The sequence below is a fragment of the Aythya marila genome (assembly GCF_965140915.1).
Source record: "Aythya marila genome assembly, contig: HAP1_HAP1_SCAFFOLD_169, whole genome shotgun sequence".
NCBI classification, from domain to species: domain Eukaryota; kingdom Metazoa; phylum Chordata; class Aves; order Anseriformes; family Anatidae; genus Aythya; species Aythya marila.
In genome coordinates this window covers 143,158-165,908 of record NW_028137768.1, presented here as the reverse complement: position 1 = coordinate 165,908, position 22,751 = coordinate 143,158, and the positions used below count along the sequence as shown (strand labels likewise).

Below are 22,751 nucleotides of genomic sequence, written 5' to 3'. Positions count from 1 at the left end.
CAAAGAAGAAATCACAGCATTACAAAAGAGAGACCTGAAATTTCTTTGTCCTGAAATAAACCAGGGGATCCTCAGCTGCTGGTAGTCCAAAAGGCAAGTACTGAAGAGGAGAGAGAATAACTTCCAATATACATATTTGAATTCATGGTTTAGAATCTACAAAATAGAAAATATTTGTGCAGAAGATGAGATTTCCTTTCGAAACATTGTTACAATGGGTGTTTGCAATTGTTCTGAGTAAATGAGGACCTTCCCGGGAACAGGGTGCAATCGCTAACAACCCCTTATTGGTCCTGTGCTCTTGAGAAAGAATAATTTGTGGCTGATGGACAAAGTTGGAAAGAAGACAAGAAATTCCTGTAGGACTCTGCATGATATATGAAATGGAAAAGGCAGAGTGTAAGGAAGGTCCAACAGAATCTCCTTCTCTCTCTGTTTTATAGGAAGCCTGCAAGCAAGGAAAGAGAGAAGGAAGGAGATAACCTTGCATCCAGACCATGAAATTATTTTACTTGGTTTTGCCATGTTCTTGCCTCAGCAGGATGAATGGAAATTGGGCATGGGAGTAGGCAATGGAACTGTCATTTCTGAATTCATCCTCACAGGCTTCTCAGGGCTTGATCAAAGGCTACAGCTATTTTTCTGCATGGTCCTTCTACTCATGTACCTGACAACGGTGATGGGGAATGCAGCCATCATTTTCCTGGTGTGTATGGATAGCCGCCTGCAAACCCCCATGTACTATTTCATTGGCAATCTGGCATTCCTGGAAATCTGGTTTACGTCTTCCACAAGCACCAAACTGTTGGTAATTCTGAGCTCTGGCAGGAGAACTATCTCAGTAGGTGGATGCTTTGCCCAGTCCTCCTTCTATTTTGCCCTGGGTGCTGCAGAGTTTGTTCTCCTTGTTGTCATGTCCTTTGACCGTTATGTTGCCATCTGCCAGCCTTTGCGTTATGCTGCCATCATGAAGCATCAGCTCTGCATCCAGCTGGTTGCTGCTGTTTGGGTCATGGGCTTCACATTCTTGAGTTACCACTTGGTGCTGCTCTCCAAGCTCACTTTCTGTGGTTTGAAGAACATCCAGCATTTTTTTTGTGACAACACCCCTTTATTCCAACTGTCTTGCTCTGATGTCACCCTGCTTTGGAAAACAGAATCAGTTTTCATATTGTTTATCATGCTGTCTTCCTTGTGTCTAACTCTGGCATCTTACACAAGCATATTTTTCTGTATTCTACAAATGCCAACAGCCTCTGCGAGGAGAAAAGCTTTTGCTACGTGCTCTTCCCATCTCACCACCTTGGCCATTGCCTATGGAAGCTGCATAGCTCTCTACACACCCACCTCAGATCACGTTTCTTTGGAGACCAACAGCATTGTAGCTTTGCTGAACACTGTCCTGTACCCATTCTTAAACCCATTCATCTACAGTCTTAGAAACAAGGCCGTGATGCTGGCCCTGAAGGAAGCCATGGCCCGTGCAACAGCACAGCTTTTCCCCTAATCATGATGCATTTCTGAAAAGTAATTTGAGTTCTCTGCTGTCATATCTTATGTAATACCACCATCATATACATGTGACCTCCACATGCAGAAGTCTCCAGAGGTTTATGTTCTTGCTGGATTGCGTTAGGCTGTGTGATAAGAAGCACATCTGCACACAAAATGAAGGCCCAAGGAAATGATGTCAGGATGAGTAATTCAGTTCATGCCCTGCCCTGGCTGCTTCCAGGCCCATCACAGGAGAGCCCTCAGCTCAACAAAAGCCCATCTCCATGAGCCCAGGAGAGCACAGAGCACATTGGCAAGTGGGAACCTAAGTCACAGGCTCGTGAAGAAACAAGATCCTGTCCCAGCTCCTTCCAGGGCTACTGTGGAAGGGCTGTCAGCCCAGTGTCCAGGCAGGAAACCCATCCAGATGCATCACTGGCAGCAGCTCTTCACATCACCATTTGGACTAAGGGGATTACTGCCAAGGGCTGTAGGTCACCTGATGGTTATACACAGGGGTAAGTGCAGCAGCTGGACTAGAACCAGGGCATCAGAGTGCCCATGTAGTCAGCAACAGGAGACATGGCAGTGTATGGACTCAGTGGACTTAAATGTGTGTGTGTGTGAGATTGGGATGATGTGTGCCAGCAGCTACAGTGGGGCTGCAGCCATGGGGGCTCATATGTCCCAGTGACTTCAGCTGGGGAGACTGGGAGCCAGGAACTTGTCCTGGGCAGGCTGAGTGTCTGATCCCAGCTGCTGGCATATCTACCTTGGACACACAAACATGCACATGCACACACTACCGCTTTATATTTCCAACTGTCAGGCCTCCTTCCTACTCAGCCAGAGAGGGGATCAGGATAAGACTTCTCCTGCTGTTTGTGGTTGTGTGAATGCTGAGTGTGCCTGCCTGCATTCACCTGTGTCCTGCCATGTATTGATGCCTATGTGTTGTGTATGTGGGCTTGTGTGTGAGCCTCCCGAGAGTGCACACTCTGCCCATCTCAGCTTGGACTGAGGGGCAGAGAGCTGCAGCCACCTCAGCTCCCTCAGGCTGCTGGAGGGGTCTCTCTGTTGAACAGAGCTGTGTGCCTGCTGAGCACAAAACCATCCCTGTATACAACATAGATATGGCAAGGCTGACAGGAATGGAAAGGCATAAGGGGTTGTGGTTGATAGCAAGCAGAATATGAGCCTGCAGTGTGCCCTGACAGCCAGGAGGGCCAACTGTATCCTGGGGTGCATCAAGGATGGCTTTGCTAGTCAGTCGAGGGAAGTGATTGTCCCACTCTGCTCTATGCTGGTGCGACCTCACCTCGAGTACTATGTGCAGTTCTGAGCACCACAGTGCAAAAAGGACATGAAACTGTTGGTGGATGATCTTTGTGTGTCCCTTCCAACTTGGGATATTCTATGATTCTATGATTCCAGGCCATCAAATCCACACAGGCCAATAAACATGATTGTCCCTTCCCTCCATCTGGCTGCAAGCAGGGCCCCTCTAGCCCTATTCTTAGTAGTTGTCAGTGTGTCTCAGGGACTGTGATGGCAATGGGAGCAGCAATCTTCTCAGAAGGTACCCCTTTGGCCATTATTTTTCTTTGCAACTCACATACCCATGCCTCTAAGGTCAAGGCAGATTACCAATCCCATTCTTTCATGTCCTCTCCATGGTCATCCAGGTAAAACCATGGGGTGGCACATGGTGTGTACCCGCCATATCCCCTTCCTTGAGCAGAGCAGAGGCCGATGACAAGCTTGACACGCGCTGACAGTGTGTGCTTGCAGGCCAGAAGGCCATCAGCATCCTGGGCTGCATCAAAAGAGGCCTGGCTATCAGGTCGAGGGAGGTGATTGTCCCCCTCTACTCTGTTCTTGTGAGGCCCCTCTTGGAATACTGTGTCCAGGTCTGGGGCCCCCAGACAAGAAGGATGTTGACCTGTTAGCAGGTCCAGAGGAGGGCCATGAAGTTGATCAGAGGGCTGCAGTATCTCTTTATGAAGAAAGGCTGAGAGATCTGGGGCTCTTCTGCCTACAGTTGTGTGGGGACCTCATTGTTGCCTTTCGGTATTTAAGGGGCCTTATAAAAAGGTGGAGAGAGACTCTTTGCTCAGTCAGATAATGACAGGATGAAGGGGGAAAGATTTCAAACTAAAAGAGGTGATTTATATTACAGGTTAAGAGGAAATTCTTCACTCAGGGGGTGGTGAGACTATGGAAGAGGTTGCCTAGAAAGGTGTGGATGCCTTGTTCCTGGAGGTGTTCAGGACCAGGCTGGCTGAGGCACTGGGTAACCTGATCTAGTGAGTGACATCCCTGCCCATGGCAGGAGGCTTGGAACTGGATGATCTTTAATGTCTCTTCCTCACCAAGATGTTCTTTGATTCTATGTTTCTATGATCCAAGTGCCTGTTGAACACTGACTGTCATGGGACATCAACCAGGTCTCTAGAAAGCCCGTTCCAGTGCTTGACCACCCTCACAGTACAGAATATTTTCCTAATGCCCAGTCTGAACAGCCCCTGGTGCAGCTTTGTGCCTTTCCCACATGTCCTGCCATTGGTTCCCAGGGAGAAGAGACCGGCACCCCCTCTCTCCACTTCCCCTCCTGAGGAAGTTATTTAGAGCAATGAGGTCGCCCTTCAGCCTTCTTTTCTCCAGACTAACTAGCAGTCCACAGGCTGTCTTCACAGGACAGGCCTTTTACCAGCATTCCCCCTTTTCTCTTGGTTCCCCATCTAAAAATGTCCCTAATCAGATAACCTCACTGGAATAAACATTTTCTCTCTGTCCCATGCTCTCACCATTCAGTGTGACTGACCAGGTCTGCTTCCCTTCACTGCCTCCTTTATTCACACAAATGATGGTGAGTCACTGGAACAGGTTGCTGGTCTTGAAGGTCCCTTCATACCCAAAGAGTTCTATGATATGGTGATCCTGCAGCCCAGCAATTGGTTATGTAGGTTATGTAGACAGAGGGATATCTGTGAAAATGTTTCCTCCCTCTGAATATTAATAAGTGCTTAGAAGAGATGGAATGCAGCCTGCCTGTCACCTTGTGGCTCTCCGGTCTCATAACGGAACAAGAAAAGATGAATCTCGTGTCAAATATTTATTTTGAAATAGGGGAAAAGACACTGCTGGCAGTAAGTGTCCTGTCTATTCCACTGGAGGCTCAGGGACTTGTCAAGAGCTCCCTGTGCTGCTGAGCTGGGCCGGGCTCCTGGGCCCAAGGGGAGCTCCTGGCAAGAGGGCAGCACTGCAGAGAGACAGCTCTGCCCAGGAGCAGCTCCTCTGCACAGCGCAGCAGGGCTGGGGACACTGCCTGCAGGGGACAAGGGTGGCTGAGAGAAGGGAGGGAGATGTTAAAGGCAGTGTGAAGGGGGGAAGCTGAGAGCTCTCTGCAGGAGAAATCTTCACAGCCCTGAACAGGGTAAGTCTCTGGCTTCAGGGCAACACAGCTGTTGTTCCTGGTGCCATCTCCAGATTTGCTGGCAAATCCTGCAGCCTATGGGAACTCTCAGGAGGACTCTCAGAGTTTCTTTGGATTAGAGGAGAACGACAAGTTCCAGAGCAGGGATTACTTGTCCATACAGTCAGAGGGACAGGACATGAGTGTTCCTTCTTGTGGGACCAGATGCAGGGGTGCGGGCAGGGGTGTCCAGGGCTGTGGTGCAGAGCAGGGTCCCTGCTGTTCCCCAGGGGCTGTGTGCCGGGGCAGGGCCTCTGCTGCCTGCCAGTCTCAGCACTCAGCCTGTGCAGGTAGCTGCCCAGGACACTGCGGGGAGAAGCTGTGGGTGGAAGGTGCACTCTGCAGCAGGCAGGGTCCTGCTGTTGGCAGGAGGCTTCTGCCTGGGACAGGCTGCTCATATCTCCACAAGAGCAACAGTACATCTCTGGGTTTGATTCTTGAAAGGGAAGACCAAGTCCTGCATTACCTGAATGGAAGGCACTCTCTAGGGTCTCTTCTTTCACTTTCCAGCACTGCAGGGCTCTCAGGACAGGTCAGAGCTGCTTCTTAGCCACCTAAAATAGGGAGATGTCCCTGTAAAGTGCCCTGAGACAGGGGGTGTCTGCAGGGGAGAGTTGAGCACACAGCAGGTGTGATAGGGTCTGTGAGCAATGGCAGGGAGGAGATGTGGGGACAGGGAAGGAGCTGCCAGCAGGGACAGCTCCAGGCAGCAGAGACCTGGGCAGGGAGGGAGAAGGAGCTGCTGCCTGAAATGCCAAGGGAAGGGGGATTCAGGTACTCCCTGCCAGGCCTGCAGTGCAGGCACCTTCTCTGCATCAACTCCCTGCTCTTCTCTGCCACCCAGCACAGCATCTGCCCTCAGGGGTTTTAGGGAATGAGCCACCTCTTCCTCATCTGGACCTCCAGAACAGGAGAGAAGCCTGTGTCCTGCACTGTGATACACCATAATGAGGCTAAGAGAACCTGCCGTGCAGTGTCACTTCCATAGCTGAAATGCAAGCTGAGAGAATGGTGATTTATGTGAGGGAAGGAATGGGTTTTGTTCAGTGACATCTGACTAACTTGTCATTGTCTTTTCATCCATGCACAGGTCCCAGTGGCGGCATATGTCAAACAGCAGCTTTCCCAAAGAATTCCTCCTCATGGCATTAGGGGGCACATGGGAGCTGCAGCTCCTGCACTTTGGGCTCTTCTTGGGCATCTACCTGGCTGTCCTCCTGGGCAACGGCCTCATCCTCACAGCTGTAGCCTGCAACCACCACCTCCACACCCCCATGTACTTCTTCCTTCTCAACCTCGCCCTCATCGACCTGGGCACTATTACCACCACTGTCCCCAAAGCCATGGCCAACTCCCTGTGGGACACCAGGGCCATTTCCTTCTTTGGTTGTGCTACCCAAGCCTTTCTGTTAGTCTTTTTCATCTCAGCAGAGTTTTCTCTTCTCACCATCATGGCCTATGACCGCTACATTGCTATCTGCATACCCCTGCACTATGGAACAATAGTGGAGAGCAGAACTTGTGTCAACATGGCAGCAGCTGCCTGGGGCAGTACTTTTCTCTATGCTGTGCTGCACACTGCCAATACCTTTTCCCTTCCCCTCTGCCAAGGCAATGCCCTGGACCAGTTCTTCTGTGAAATTCCCCAGATCCTCAAGCTCTCCTGCTCAGATGCCTACCTCAGAGAAGTTGGGCTTCTTGTGGTTAGCGCTGTTTTAGCATTTGGATGTTTTGTTTTCCTTGTGCTGTCCTATGTGCAGATCTTCAGGGCTGTGCTGAGGATTCCCTCAAAGCAGGGAAGGCACAAAGCCTTTTCCACGTGCCTCCCTCACCTGGCTGTTGTCTTCCTGTTTATCAGCACTACCTTTTTTGCCTACCTGAAGCCCCCTTTCATGTCCTCCTCCTCCCTGAATCTTTTACTAGCAGTTCTGTACTCAGTGGTTCCTCCAGCAGTGAACCCCCTCATCTACAGCATGAGGAATCAGGAGCTGAAGGATTCATTGGGGAAACTGGTGACTGGATGTTTCTCAGAACGAATAAACTGTTTGTTATCTTCTGCATATTACTCATAATTCAACTCATTAGAGGTGCAGGTGCAGTTTATTTATTTATTTATTTATTTATATTTGCTTGTGTGCGTGTATTTCTTCTTTATTTTCTTCAATTCCAATAGCTTTTTCTGCAAAGAATGTTTGTTCTTCTTCCCCTGCTATTTAAACATCTACCTGTCTTTTGTGACTGAAAGGCTTAGTGTAAACAAGGAACCAGGCTCTCTTCATCTTTAAATATAAGAAAGAACTCTGAAGTGACTTGCTTGACTGAGATCCTTCCTTAGAGATCTATGATGGAGCTGCGGGGGCTCTTGGCTCTGTGCAGAGGTGGAGGAGAGAAGAGTCCTGGCACAGCAACACTGCCAGGGAGCCCGAGGGCTTGGTCTGTCCTGAGCTGCTTTCCTTTTCACTTCCCATGTTGTTCTTCAGAGCCCTTGTGTTGCTGTGAGGACTGATTGCTCTTGTTGCTTGCTCACTGTGCTGCTGTGGGGCAAGGCTGTGTGGGACATGGGGTGTCCTGGGAGCAGAGCAGGGTGCTGTGTGTGTGCAGTTGTGTTGCCTGAGGAGCCCCAGGGCCAGCAGTGTGGTGCTGTGCTGTGTCTCGGAGAGGGACTGGCCTGGGGGGCCACAGGCTGCCTGGGGGTGGACAATGTCCTGCAGATTGCAGCAGCAGGGACACTGCCACTGACATCCACTTCTCCATTTGCTGCTTTGGGGCAAGCACAGTCTGGACTGTTCTGCTGGGCTGAGCTGGGCTGGACAGAGGAGATGGAGGTGTGGAGAGCTGGGGAGGGGCTGAGCTGGGCTGGCCTCCTGGGAGAGACGGGGGAACCACAGAGCAGTTTGGGCTGGGTCCTTGTTCACTGGATATGGATATGACCAATGCTAGTCATCATGACTTTCACACCAACTCCTTCTCTGCAGAGTTCTCAACATTTTCCTAAACTATATATTCAGTTCTTGAATCAGTTTTCCACACAGAGGTGGTCATTTCCTTCAAGATGCCCTGGAGAAACTAAAGGCTGCATGAGGAAACGTGAGTCTGGACATGTGGGAGGCCTTTTGCAGCATGCGCTGCTTCACCCACAGAGTACCTGAGGGATTGTGCAGGGCATCCCCTTAACCTGCTGCTCCTGGGTGTGCTGGGAAGAGGCCTCCTGAAAACAACAGCTCCTTGTAACCCTATGGATGCTGGCTGTGAGGTCACTTGTATCCCAGCCCCTGGCTGGCCAACAGCAGGGAGGCAGAGGCTCTGAGGTCAAAAAGGCCATCAGAAAGCTGCCCCAACAGGGTGACACATTTGGGGAGGCCAGGGGAAGAACTGAGAGAATAAAAGTGTGAGATTTGGGGGAGAGAAGAGGGGTTTGGCTAACAGTAAAGAAATATTTTGAAGAGTTAGGAGGGGTTCATGTAAGGCTGCTGTTGCTTCAACACTCACTGGGAAAATATTCATGTTAGGCCAGTGGCGATATTTCTAACCAGGAACCTGATGTTACCCTAAATGCTATCCCTCATGCTTGAAGAAATCCATTGCGCTAATCCCTAAATTCAAATTCTACCGTGAAGTCATATCTCAGACACTGCAGCACTCAGCAGTGGCATGACTTCATTCAGGCCACGATAGTCCACTGGCCATATGAGACTAATAAAGGGTGAGTGAGTCTTGCTGTTCTCCCCTTGGCTTTACACTTGATGAACCATCATGTGGATGGGAATCGGGGAGTCTCAGTTAGCATGATACTGCCTCAGAGGCACCGCTGGGGTAACCATCAGCACCTGCTGTTCTTCAACCCTCAACAAACCCACAATGGAAGGGTCCTGGAAGAGACCAGGTCAAGGCAGACAGCTGTTTAATGTCCTCCGTTGACAAGGCAGACATGCCAAAAGCCCACCGGAACCCTTTTGGATCTTGGAAGTACCCTCTCCTGAAGTAGTTTACACCAAGCATGTACAGAGCCTCCAGGCCAGTCCCAGCTGGGTGCTTTTTGCTACTCCTTCCCAGTTAGACTCACTTCAGCCTCCAATACTGTTACCAGTTGGGATCCTCCTGTCACTGCAGAAATACAAATGGGATTTGCCCCTTTACAGTTTGATGGCATTACAGTACACTTAGCTCCAGTGTCCACTTGAGCCTTATACTCTTGTGTGTCTGACATTTTTGGATTTCAGTAAAGCTTTTGACACAGTTTCCCATAGCATCCTACTGGACAGAATGTCCAGCATAGAGCTAAATAAAGCCATCATACAATGGGATAGCAATTGGCTGATGGGTAGGGCTCAAAGGGTTGTGGTAAATGGGGGCCACATCAGGTTGGTGGACAGTCACTAGTGGGGACCCCAAGGCTCCATTTTAGGGCCAGTCCTCTTCAATGTTTTTATAAGTGATTTAGATGCAGGACTAGAAATTGTTTTGAGGAAATTTCCTGATGACACTGAACTGGGAGGAGTTGTTGACTCTGATGAGGGTGGAAATACCTTGCAGAGAGATCTGGACAGACTGGAGAGCTGGGCGATCACCAACTGCATGAAGTTTAACAAGAGCAAGTGCCAGGTCCTGCACCTGGGATGGGACAACCCTGGCTATATTTACAGACTGGGGGACAAGATGCTGGAGAGCAGCCCCACAGAGAGGGACCTGGAAGTTGTGGTTAACAGCAAGCTGAATATGAGCCAGCAGTGTGCCCTGGCAGCCAGGAGGGCCAACTTTATCATGAGGTGCATCAAGCACAGCATTGCTAGGGCAACGAAGATGTTGAAGGACCTAGAGGGGAAGACGTATGAGGAGCGGCTGAGGTTACTTGGCCTGTTCAGCCTGGAATAGAGGAAGCTGAGGGGGGATCTCATCACAGTCAACAACTTCCTCACAAGTGGGAGTGGAGGGGCAGGTGCTGACCTATTCTCCTTAATCACCAGTGATAGGACCCACGGAAATGGTGTCAAGCTGAGGCAGGGGATTTTAAGCTAGACATCAAGAAGAGGTTCTTCACTAAGGGTGTTGTCACACACACTGGAACAGGCTCCCCAGAGAAGTAGTCACAGCACCAAACCTGTCGGAGTTTAAGAAGTGTTTGGACTGTGCACTTAGTCACATGGTCTGAATTTTTGAGTGGACCTGTCTGGTACCAGGAGTTAGACTCAATGATCCTTGTGTGTCCCTTCTGACTCAGAATATTCTATGATTCTATGCTTCTATGATTCCAGGCCATCAAATCCACACAGGCCAATAAATAAGATTGTACCTTCCCTCCATCTGGCTGCAAGCAGGGCCCCTCTAGCCCTATTCTTAGTAGTTGTCAGTGTGTCTCAGGGACTGTCGGATGGAAATAGGAGCAGCAATTTTCTGCTATATGGAAGGCCCCCCCTTTGGCCATTGTTTTTGTTGCAACTCGCATACCTGTGCTTCTAGGGTCAAGGTAGATTTGCCATCCCATTTTTTCATGTCCTCTCCATGGTCATGCAGGTAAAACCATGGGGTGGCACGTGGTGTGTACCCGCCATATCCCCTTCCTTGAGCAGAGCAGAGGCCGATGACAAGCTTGACATGCGCTGACAGTGTGTGCTTGCATGCCAGAAGGCCAGCAGCATCCTGGACTGCATCAAAAGAGGCCTGGCTATCAGGTCGAGGGAGGTGATTGTCCCCCTCTACTCTGTTCTTGTGAGGCCCCTCTTGGAATACTGTGTCCAGGTCTGGGGACCCCAGACAAGAAGGATGTTGACCTGTTAGCGGGTCCAGAGGAGGGCCATGAAGTTGATCAGAGGGCTGCAGCATCTCTTTTATGAAGAAAGGCTGAGAGATCTGGGGCTCTTCTGCCTACAGTTGTGGGGGGACCTCATTGTTGCCTTTCAGTATTTAAGGGGCCTTATAAAAAGGTGGAGAGAGACTCTTTGCTCAGTCAGATAATGACAGGATGAGGGGGGAAAGGTTTCAAACTAAAAGCGGACATTTAGATTACGGGTTAGGAGGAAATTCTCCTAATAATCGCTAGTAGGTCAAGGGAGGTGATTGTCCCGCTCTACTCTGCGCTGGTGCAGCCTCACCTCGAGTACTGTGTGCAGTTCTGGGCACCACAGTATAAAAAGGACATGAAACTGTTGGAAAGTGTCCAGAGGAGGGCTACGAAGATGGTGAAAGGCCTGGAGGGGAAGACATACGAGGAACGGCTGAGGTCACTGGGCCTGTTCAGCCTGGAGAAGAGGAGGCTGAGGGGAGACCTCATCACAGTCTACAACTTCCTCGTAAGGGGGTGTCGAGAGGCAGGAGACCTTTTCTCCATTAACACTAGTGACAGGACCCGCGGGAACGGGGTTAAGCTGAGGCAGGGGAAATTTAGGCTGGACGTCAGGAGGGGGTTCTTCACAGAGAGGGTGGTTGCACACTGGAACAGGCTCCCCAGGGAAGTGGTCACTGCACCGAGCCTGTCTGAATTTAAGAAGAGATTGGACTGTGAACTTAGGCACATGGTCTGAACTTTTGGGTAGACCTGTGCGGTGTCAAGAGTTGGACTTGATGATCCTTAAGGGTCCCTTCCAACTCAGGATATTCTATGATTCTATGATTCTATGAAATTCTTCAATCAGAGGGTGGTGAGACAGTGGAAGAGGTTGCCCAGAAAGGTGTGGATGCCTTGTTCCTGGAGGTGTTCAAGACCAGGCTGGCTGAGGCACTGGGTAACCTGATCTAGTGAGTGACATCCCTGTCCATGCCAGGGGGCTTAGAACTGCATGATCTTTAAGATCTCTTCCTCACCAAAATGTTCTTTGATTCTATGTTTCTATGATCCAAGTGCCTGTTGAACACTGACTGTCATGGGACATCAACCAGGTCTCTAGAAAGCCCGTTCCAGTGCTTGACCACCCTCACAGTACAGAATATTTTCCTAATGCCCAGTCTGAACAGCCCCTGGTGCAGCTTTGTGCCTTTCCCACATGTCCTGCCATTGGTTCCCAGGGAGAAGAGACCGGCACCCCCCTCTCCACTTCCCCTCCTAAGGAAGTTATTTAGAGCAATGAGGTCACCCTTCAGCCTTCTTTTCTTCAGACTACCCAACAGTCCACAGGCTGTCTTCACAGGACAGGCCTTTTACCAGCATTCCCCCTTTTCTCTTGGTTCCCCAACTAAAAATGTCCCTAATCAGATAACCTCACTGGAATAAACGTTTTCTCTCTGTCCCATGCTCTCACCATTCATTGTGACTGACCAGGTCTGCTTCCCTTCACTGCCTCCTTTATTCACACAAATGATGGTGAGTCACTGGAACAGGTTGCTGGTCTTGAAGGTCCCTTCATACCCAAAGAGTTCTATGATATGGTGATCCTGCAGCCCAGCAATTGGTTATGTAGGTTATGTAGACAGAGGGATATCTGTGAAAATGTTTCCTCCCTCTGAATATTAATAAGTGCTTAGAAGAGATGGAATGCAGCCTGCCTGTCACCTTGTGGCTCTCCATTCTCATAACAGAACAAGAAAAGATGAATCTCGTGTCAAACATTTATTTTGAAATAGGGGAAAAGACACTGCTGGCAGTAAGTGTCCTGTCTATTCCACTGGAGGCCCAGGGACTTGTCAAGAGCTCCCTGTGCTGCTGAGCTGGGCCGGGCTCCTGGGACCAAGGGGAGCTCCTGGCAAGCAGGCAGCACTGTAGAGAGACAGCTCTGCCCAGGAGCAGCTCCTCTGCACAGCACAGCAGGGCTGGGGGCACTGCCTGCAGGGGACAAGGGCAGTGAGAGAAGGGAGGGAGATGTTAAAGGCAGTGTGGAGGGGGGATACTGAGAGCTCTCTGCAGGAGAAATCTTCACAGCCCTGAACAGGGTAAGTCTCTGGCTGCAGGGAAGCACAGCTGTTGTTCCTGGTGCCATCTCCAGATTTGCAGACAAATCCTGCAGCCTATGGGATCTTTAAGGAGAACCCTTAGAGTTTCTTTTTATATGAGAACAACAAATTCCAAAGCAGAGATTGCCTGCCAAAGCTGTTAGAGGGACAGGACACGAGGGTTCCTTCTTATGGAGCCAGCTGCAGGCTGTGCAGCCAGGGTGCAGGCAGGAGCACCCAGGGTTCTGGTGCAGAGCAGGGTCCGTGCTGTTCCCCAGGGGCTGTGTGCCGGGGCAGGGCCTCTGCTCCTGCCAGGCTCAGCCTGCCTGGGGAGCTGTACAGGGTGCTGCAGGAATAAACTGTGGGTGGAAGGAGTCCCTCTGTCAGGGCAGGGCATGGTCCTGCTGGTGCCCAGATGCTGCTGACTGGGGCAGGCTGCTTCCAGCTCCAGAGCACTCCCAGGGCATCTCAGAGTGGACTCTGCAAGACAAAGGTCAGAGCAAGCGATTCTTGAAGGGAAGCATTCTGTGCTTTGAGATTTCTCCTCTTGCTTTGCTGGGTGGCAGATGGTGATGGCAATTTATTTCTCCATCCTGATGACAACACTAAGTCCCCAGTTCTTTTAACTTCTATTAGCTTAGAGCTGCTCCTGCCTCTGAACTTGGGGAGTTGTCTGCGAAAGGTGTCCTGGGGCAGGATGTGTCTGCCGGGCAGAGCCGAACACACAACGGGTGGGATGGGGTTTGTGAGCAATGGCAGGGAGGAGATGTGGAGACAGGAAGCATCTGCCAGCAGAGATAGCTCAAGGCATGAGAGACTTGTGCAGGGAGGGAGAGGGAGCTACTGCCTGAAACACCAAGGGAAGCAGGATTCAGGCACTCCCTGCCAGGCCTGAAGTGCTGGAACCTTCTGTGCACCAAGCTCCTGCTCTCCTCTGCCAGCCAGTCACAGTGCCTGGGGTTTTAGGGAATGAACCACCATCTCCTCAGCTGGACCTCCAGAAGAGGAGAGGAGCCTGTGTCCTGCACTGTGATACTCTTACAGCTCAGGGAATGGTGACTTATGTTAGTGAAGGAGTTGGGGTTTGCTCTGAGATGCCTGCCTAACTTGACTCTGCATTTTCCTCCATGAACAGGCAAAGATGCCCTGAGGCAGCAAATGTCCAACAGCACCTTCCCCACAGAGTTCCTCCTCCTGCCATTTGCAGACACACACGAGCTGCAGCTCCTGCACTTCAGGCTCTTCCTGGGCATCTACCTGGCTGCCCTCCTGGGCAACGGCCTCATCCTCACAGCCATAGCCTGCAACCACCGCCTCCACACCCCCATGTACTTCTTCCTCCTCAATCTCGCCCTTATCGACATGGGCTCCATCTCCACCACTGTTCCCAAAGCAATGGTCAACTCCCTCTGGGACAGAACGACCATTTCTTATGCAGGTTGTGCTACCCAGGTCTTCCTCTTTGTTGTCTTTGTCACAGCAGAGTTTTCTCTTCTCACCATCATGGCCTATGACCGCTACATTGCCATCTGCAAACCCCTGCACTATGGGACAATAATGGACAGCAGAACTTGTGTCAACATGGCAGCAGCTACCTGGGGCAGTACTTTTCTCTATGCTGTGCTGCACACTGCCAATACCTTTTCTCTCCCCCTCTGCCAAGGCAATGCCTTAGACCAGTTCTTCTGTGAAATTCCCCAGATCCTCAAGCTCTCTTGCTCTGATGTCTACCTCAGGAAAGCTGGGCTTGTTGTGGTTAGTGTCTGCTTAGCCTTTGGGTGTTTTGTCTTCCTTGTGCTTTCTTATGTGCAGATCTTCAGAGCTGTGCTGAGGATCCCTTCAGAGCAGGGCCGGCACAAAGCCTTTTCCACGTGCCTCCCTCACCTGGCCGTGGTCTCCCTCTTCATCAGCAATATCGTGTTTGCCTATCTGAAGCCCCCTTTCAAGTCCTCCTCATCCCTGAATCTTTTGCTGGCGGTTCTGTACTCGGTGGTGCCTCCAGCAGTGAACCCCCTCATCTACAGCATGAGGAACAAAGAGCTCATGGATGCTGTTAGGAAACTGATTTGGGGGATGTTTTTTAGTACTCATAAAGTTTCCTTCACTCTACAGAAATGAAAATTGTTCATCCCATTCCAAAATGTTCTATTTTCTTCTTTGTTTTTATCATTATTTATTAAATTGCTTTTTCCTTATTGTCATATTGACTGATTTTGCTTCTTGTATTCCCACATAAATATTTGGATTCCTCCCACTGCAATGAATGCATGAAACCGCTCTGTGTCATATGGATGCTTTCTGCATGTTCTTGTAACTGTGAGTCAGTGAATTATCTCATAAAAACTTTGTAATAAACAGGATAACCCATGTGGACTGCCTGAAGGCTGGAATTTTCTACTCAAGCCTGTGCCAAAAAATAGCTCTCCACTAGGGTCTGTTCCTCATTAGGTTCAGGAGGGAATGGCTCATTGTTACACTGTGACCTGTCAGAGACCTAGGGCTAGATTTAAGACTCACCCATAGGTGTCTGCTGACAGCAGAGGCAGCGAATGGTCACTGCATTACATAGCCAGGGCTGTTCCCACATCTGACCTGTAGATGATGTCCTTCACGAGGGGAATCTGGAGCTGCCTGCAGAGCCCAGGGTACCTCCAGGAACAGCAGAGCATGGCATGAGCACTGACTGCAGCCCCTCTGAAAGTGAGAGATCTCCCACCGTGAGCTCAGCCACAGGGAAAGAACTAAAGCCAGGTATTCATAGGGAACCTTCAACTCTGCAGTCTCAGAGAAGAGAGTGGACCTGAAGCGGGCAGAATGAAGGGAAGCTGGTCAATGATTCATTTCCCCCTTCGCAGAGTACCTCTGTCTGGTCCAGCCCAGTGATCTGGACCTGTCTGGGTCTGCTTCCCAACCTGACCAGCACGGCCCTGCAGATTCACCCCACAGCACCACAGCCCATTTACTCTGCACAGCAGCACTACCAGCTTGAGGATCACATGTGGGGAGCACAGGGACAGCCATTCCCCACTGCCCAAGGGGAATTGATCTTTGAAATTCGACCAGCTCCACCCTTCTGCTGGCCTCATTGTCTGTACTAGGGGAACAGACACCAAGACAGTGGATCAGCACTGGGTCATAGGCCCAGAGATTTTCAATACCGATCTGCAGAAAATACTAACTAACCTGATCTACCAGTAGAGCTATCACTGCTCAGGGAAGATGATGGTAGTGAACACCTCCAGAGGTCCCTTCTGACTCAGGGAAGAAAGGGCTGGACTGTACAGTCAGAGTGCATGACAATCCTGTGTTTTGAGGTCTTTGAGGCTGGTGTTTGTAAATCCTTCCTCCTCAAGGTTACACAGTGAGCGGGGTAATTCTCAAAATGAGGATCTGACCCATGGGAGCTTGTAGTACAACAGGTGTAATGTTTAGCCTGGAGAAGAGGTGGCTCAGGGGTGACCTTATCTCTCTCTAAAGGCACCTTAAAGGAGGCTGTAGCGAGGTGGGAATTGGTCTGTTCTCCAACATGCCTGGTGATAGCACAAGGGGGAATGAGCGAAAGTTGCACCAGGGGAGATTTAGGTTGGATATTAGGAAGAACCTCTTTACCAAAAGGGTTGTTAGGCATTGGAAGAGGCTGCCCAGGGAAGTGGTTGAGTCACCATTCCTGGAGGTCTTTAAAAGACGTTTGGATGTAGAGCTTAGGGATATGGTTTAGTGCAGGACTTGTTAGCGTTAGGTCAGAGGTTGGACTAGGTGAACTTGGAGGTCTCTTCCAACCTAAATGATTCTGTGATTCTCTGATTCTGTGAAAAGCTTGTGTGTTGAGATAAAGACAGTTTAATAGGAGAGAAAAGGAAGAGGAAAAATAATGATAATATTATCATTTATGATTAATAATAATAAATATTTTTATTAATATTATCGAATGTACAAAGCAAGAGATGCTCTAGGCAATTACTCAGCACACCCTGACTGATGCCCAGCCCATCCCCAAGCGGCTGTCTCTTGATCCCGACCAGTCTGCATCAGGATCTCCTCTGCAGGTCTCTTGACCTTGTCTCTTGACTAGGTCTCTTGACCTTTGGCAGGGCTGATAGATAGAGCTTTAAACAGGGGAAGGGGATAAAAGCAGGCATGTCAGTGATGAACTATGGGATGGTGCACTAGAATCAGAGGGACTGTGTGCCGGTGAGGTCCTTCGGTTGGCTCCCCAAGGTGATGTGTGTAAGGAGGTGCATTTGAAGTGCTTCTACACGAACGCACACAGTATAAGGAATAAAATGGACGAGCTAGAAGTCTGGGTTAGAAATGGACCAGCTAGAAGACTGGGCTAGAAGCCCAGTCCCACAGCTACGACATCATCAGCATAAGCAAAACCTGGTGGGATGAGTCCTGTGGCTGGTGTGCTGCAATAGATGTTTACAGGCTCTTCAGGAGGGACAGGCAGGGTAGGCGAGGTGGTGGGGTGGCGATGTATGTGAAGCATGGGCTGGACTGCATGGAACTTCAAGTTGGGGATGGCAAAGTTGAGAGCCTCTGGGTAAGGATTAAGGGATGAACAAATAAAGGGGATGTCATTGTGGGAATCTATTACAGACCACCCGGCCAGGACGGCAACACTGAAGAATTATTCTTTGCAGAACTAAGAGATGCCCCGAAATCAATTGCCCTTGTCCTTATGGGAGATTTCAACTTGCCAGGTGTCAACTGGGATCACCACATGGCTGACACGAGCAAGTCCAGGAGGTTCATAAAGCACCTAGATGATAACTTCTTGGTGCAGGTGCTAAGGGAGCCAACTAGGAAAGGTGCCCACCTTGATCTATTGCTGGAAAACAGAGAGGGTCTTGTGGGAGATGTGGCAATTAACGGCCATCTCGGTCATAGTGACCATGAAGTGGTTGAGTTTAGAATTTATGGTGACAGGAGGAAAAGTGCCACCAAAACTTCAGCCCTGGATATGGGGAAAGCAGACTTCAGGCTGCTCAGAGGACTAGTCAGGAAGGTCCCCTGGGAAGCTGCTTTTGAAGGCATTGGCGTCCATCAGTGCTGGTCAATCTTTAAGCACTGCCTCCTAAAATCACAGAATCACAGAATTCCTAGGTTGGAAGAGACCTCAAGATCATCGAGTCCAACCTCTGACCTACCGCTAGCAGTCCCCACTAAACCATATCCCTAAGCTCTACATCTAAACGTCTTTTGAAGACTTCCAGGGATGGTGACTCCACCACTTCCCTGGGCAGCCTGTTCCAATGCCTCACAACCCTTTCAGTGAAGAAGTTCTTCCTAACATCTAGCCTAAAACTCCCCTGGCGCAACTTAAGCCCATTCCCCCTCGTCCTGTCACCAGGCATGTGGGAGAACAGGCCAACCCCCACCTCGCTACAGCCTCCCTTGAGGTACCTGTAGAGAGCGATAAGGTCGCCCCTGAGCCTCCTCTTCTCCAGGCTGAACAAGCCCAGCTCCCTCAGTCTCTCCTCGTAGGACTTGTTCTCCAGGCCCCTCACCAGCTTCGTCGCCCTTTTCTGCACTCGCTCAAGCACCTCGATGTCCTTCTTGTAGCGAGGGGCCCAAAACTGAACACAGTACTCGAGGTGCGGCCTCACCAGAGCTGAGTACAGGGGGACGATCACCTCCCTAGCCCTGCTGGTCACACTGTTCCTGATACAAGCCAGGATGCTGTTGGCCTTCTTGGCCACCTGAGCACACTGCTGGCTCATATTCAGCCGACTATCCACCATCACTCCCAGGTCCTTCTCTGCCTGACAGCTCTCCAACCACTCATCTCCCAGCCTGTAGCTCTGCTTGGGGTTATTGCGCCCCAGGTGCAGGACCCAGCACTTGGCCTTGTTGAACTTCATGCAGTTTAAAAGAACAAGGTCAGGCAATTCCAAAATATCAGAAGTCAGGCAGGTGGGGCAGAAGGCCGACCTGGTTGAACAGGGATCTGCTACTGGAGCTTAGATGGAAAAAGAAAGTGTATGACTGCTGGAAGGAGGGTCAGGTGACAAGGAAGGAATACAGGGATGCTGTTCGTGTTTGTAGGGAGAAAATTCATGGGGCCAAAGCCCAACCAGAGTTGAAGCTGGCCATGTCTGTGAGACACAATAAAAATGTTTTTTTTTTTTTAGATATGTTAACAGAAAAAGGAGAACCAAAGAATACATAGGTCCACTACTTGATGTGGAAGGTCTCCTCACAGACAAGGACAAAGGCAAAGCAGAGATGTTTAATGCCTTCTTCACCTCTGTCTTCAATGCTGATGATGGGCTTCCAAACCCCAGGTGCCCTGAACTGGAGGACCATGGAGGTGGGAATGACAAACTCCCAACCGACCCTAAATGTGTGCAGGATTTGCTGCTCCACCTCGATCCATACAAGTCCATGGGTCTGGATGGCATCCATCCCAGGGTGCTTAAAGAGCTGGCTGATGTCATCGTGGGACCTCTCTCAATTATTTTTCAACTATGTTGGAAATCTGGAGAGGTCCCAGTAGAGTGGAAGCTGGCAAATGTGCCAATTTTCAAGAAGGGTAAGTAAGAAGACCCTAGCAATTACTGGCCAGTCAATCTCACATCAGTGCCTGGTAAAATTATGGAGAAGACGATTCTTGAAGTTATTGAGGTGCACCAGGGGGACAAAGCAGTCATTGGTCCCAGCCAACATGGGTTCATGAGGGGTAGGTCCTGCCTAACAAATCTGATTTCCTTTTATGATAAGGTCACCCATCTAGTTGACCAAGGGAAAACAGATGATGGGATTTTTTTGGACTTCAGCAAGGCTTTTGACACAGTTTCCCATAGGATCCTACTGGACAAAATGTCCAGCATACAACTTAACAAAAATCATACGATGGGTGAGCAATTGGCTGACGGGCAGGGCTCAAAGGGTTGTGGTAAATGGGGCCACATCTGGCTGGCAGATGGTCACTAGTGGGGTCCCTCAAGGCTCCATTTTAGGGCCAGTCCTCTTCAATGTCTTTATAAATGAGTTGGATGTAGGACTAGAAGGTGTTTTGAGGAAATTTGCCGATGACACCAAATTTGGAGGAGTTGTGGAGTCAGCTGAGGGTGGAAAGGCCTTGCAGAGAGACCTGGACAGATTGGAGAGCTGGGCGATCACCAACCACATGAAGTTTAACAAAGGCAAGTGTCGGGTCCTGCACCTGGGACGGGGCAACCCTGGCTATACGTAACGACTGGGCGATGAGACGCTGGAGAGAACCTCCGCAGAGAGCGACCTGGGAGTGTGGTTGACAGCAAGTTGAATATGAGCCAGCAGTGTGCCCTGGCAGCCAGGAGGGCCAATCGTGTCCTGGGGTGCATCAAGCACAGCATTGCTAGTCAGTCAAGGGAGGTGATTGTCCCTCTCTACTCTGCGCTGGTCTGGCCTCACCTCAAGTACTGTGTGCAGTTCTGGGCACCACAGTATAAAAAGGACATGAAACTGTTGGAGAGTGTCCAGAGGAGGGCTACGAAGATGGTGAAAGGCCTGGAGGGGAAGATGCACGAAGAACGGCTGAGGTCACTGGCCTGTTCAGCCTGGAGAAGAGGAGGCTGAGAGGGGACCTCATTGGGGTCTACAACTTCCTCATGAGGGGGAGTGGAGAGGCAGGTGACTTATTCTCTGTAAACACCAGTGATAGGACCCGCAAGAATGGTGTTAAGCTGAGGCAGGGGAAGTTTAGGCTGGACACCAAGAAGAGGTTCTTCACCAAGAGGGTGGTTGCACACTGGAACAGGCTCTTCAGGGACATAGTCACTGCACCAAGCCTGTATGAATTTAAAAAGCGATTGAACTGTGCACTTAGTCACATGGTCTAAACTTTTGGGCAGACCCATGCAGTGCCAGGAGTTGGATTTGATAATCCTTTTGGATCCCTACCAACTAGGGATATTCTATAATTCTATGATTCTATGACCTTACTTTTTTACAACAAAATCGTCTTTCAGAAGGATTTGAATTATTTTCTTCCCCTTCTCAAATACTTCTGCTATGTTAGCCCACTCAATGATGCCATCAATACATTGGAGGTGTCGCACCACTGTCCTGCTATTGACAATGCACATCCCCATCTTCAGGAAGATCCCTGAGCAATATATAATGTAAAGGGAAAGGATCTCCCTTCTCAGAGGCCAGGGATCAAGGCTCAGCCTTTGTGCTTGGTGAAACATATCCAGTTTTTCCAAAGATCAATGTCAATTTCACATTGCCTTTGCCTCCTTGGCCTCACTGCCTCCACTGTTTGGCTCTAATGAGCTCCAAAGGAGGCTATGTCAGTTCGGGCCCTTGGAGGGAAACTCCAGGAAACTTACATCTGACTTGGACTTCTTGAAAGAGTTCTTCAATTTGCTGTCAGTGCCTGAGGTTCGTGGACTCATCACCAAAGACACCAGAGGGGTGATTCCACTGCCTTGGGCTGGGCCTCTGCTGCTGAGCTGGGCCAGGCACCTGGGACAGAGAGAGCTCCTGGCAAGAAGGCCCTGATGCAGAGAAACAGCTGTGCCCAGAAGCAGCTCCTCTGCACAGCGCAGCAGGGCTGGGGCCTCTGACTGCAGGTGGCATGGGGAGACGACAGAAGGAGAGAGGGTTTGGAGGCAGTTAAGAGTGGGAGGATGCTGAGAGCTGACTGCAGGAGAAATCTGCACAGCCCTTGACAAGGTAAGTCTCTGGCTGCAGGGCCATGACGCTGCAGGTCCTAGAAGGGTCTCCTCCTGGGTCTTGTTTCAGGGAGGGCAGTGGGCAATGCAGTAGGCTTTGAGATTCCTGCTGGTTTGCACTGCAAGGTGAGGAAGTCTGGCTGAAGCCCCTTGGAGTGCCCTAAGGCAGGTGCCCCCAGTCAGCCCAGAATACCCAGCCCTGGCTGGCCATGCCGGGCTCTCTGTCAGCTGCCCCGTAGCTCCTGCAGCCATGGAGGTGCCCCTTGGCAGGGCCCTGTTGGTGGCAGGGTGCTGCAGGGCAGCGCTGAGCACAGCCGTGTGGGATGGGGTCTGTGAGCACAGGCAGGGGGAAAGAAGAGGTGGGCGCAGAGCAGCAGCTCCCGGCAGGGACAGCTGCAGGCAGCAGAGAGAGGGGGATTCGACCAGAAGGAGCTGTTGCCAGAAATGCCATGGCAGGGGGGATTCGGGCACCACGCGGCCATGCCCTGCAGTGCAGACGCCTTCCTCTGGAGCAGCCCCTCCCTGGCCTCTTCTCCCCCCTGCAGCCCATGGGCTGTGGGACACACAGGGCCAGCACAGCAGGCAGAGCCCAGTTGAGGAGAAACTCCCAAGCTCCTTCTGACCCTGTACCAAAGTGCCCCAAGGAGAAGACACCTCCATGCTAAGGTCATGTCTGTGTTGCTGGATGGCTGTATGTGGGCACCTGGAGTGAGGCCTCTGCACCCCTAGCTAGGAGGGAAGGGCTGAGTTTGTGGTCTGGCAACCAGAGACAAGGTAAGGATTCTGCCAAGCTGCATTTGGACTGGGACTTCTCTGCTCTCAGCTGCCTCCAGTTTCTTCTCAGGGAAACACCTGAGCATGATGGTCGTCCTAATCATTACAGGGGTAACTACTAGAAAATAAAGCAAAGAAAATCCTACTTTGCTCTGCACTGTGGTTGGAGATGTTTGCAAGAGTACTGCAAAGCTCAATGATCTGAGAGGTGGACTGAACCTGAGTTTCCCCTACGTTCCTTTTTCCCTCGTGCTGTACAGTAGGAAGGACTCCTCTAGAGCCCAAAGCAGCCCCTGCTCCCAGTGCCTCCCTCAGCCAACACCAGCTGCAGCTCGAGCAAGAGAGCTGCAGAACAGTTCTCGTGCTAAGAGAGAGGCTCTGTTTGGGGGTGTTATAAGACTTGCATTAGGTTTTCCTCAGAGAATTATGTTCTAACTTTGTTTTGCTTTCTCCTCTTCAACAGACAGCCTTGACAAAGTCAGAGA

General features: G+C 50.5%; 3 protein-coding genes across 3 annotated transcripts; all 3 read left to right on the top strand.

Annotated features, from left to right (window-relative positions):
• Nucleotides 1–559: 559 nt before the first annotated feature.
• Nucleotides 560–1,507, top strand: LOC309890537 (olfactory receptor 6E1-like; the record flags this gene model as incomplete). The annotated part of the gene is made up of 1 exon (XM_082784965.1): nt 560–1,507. The coding sequence occupies one exon, from the start codon at nt 560–562 to the stop codon at nt 1,505–1,507; it is 948 nt and encodes a 315-aa protein (XP_082641091.1).
• A 4,568-nt stretch (nt 1,508–6,075) lies between these two features.
• Nucleotides 6,076–7,041, top strand: LOC309890544 (olfactory receptor 14A16-like; the record flags this gene model as incomplete). The annotated part of the gene is made up of 1 exon (XM_082784972.1): nt 6,076–7,041. The coding sequence occupies one exon, from the start codon at nt 6,076–6,078 to the stop codon at nt 7,039–7,041; it is 966 nt and encodes a 321-aa protein (XP_082641098.1).
• Nucleotides 7,042–13,987: 6,946 nt separating this feature from the next.
• On the top strand, nt 13,988–14,947 carry LOC309890543 (olfactory receptor 14C36-like; the record flags this gene model as incomplete). Its single annotated transcript, XM_082784971.1, has 1 exon — nt 13,988–14,947. The coding sequence occupies one exon, from the start codon at nt 13,988–13,990 to the stop codon at nt 14,945–14,947; it is 960 nt and encodes a 319-aa protein (XP_082641097.1).
• Between the last annotated feature and the right edge of the window lie 7,804 nt (nt 14,948–22,751).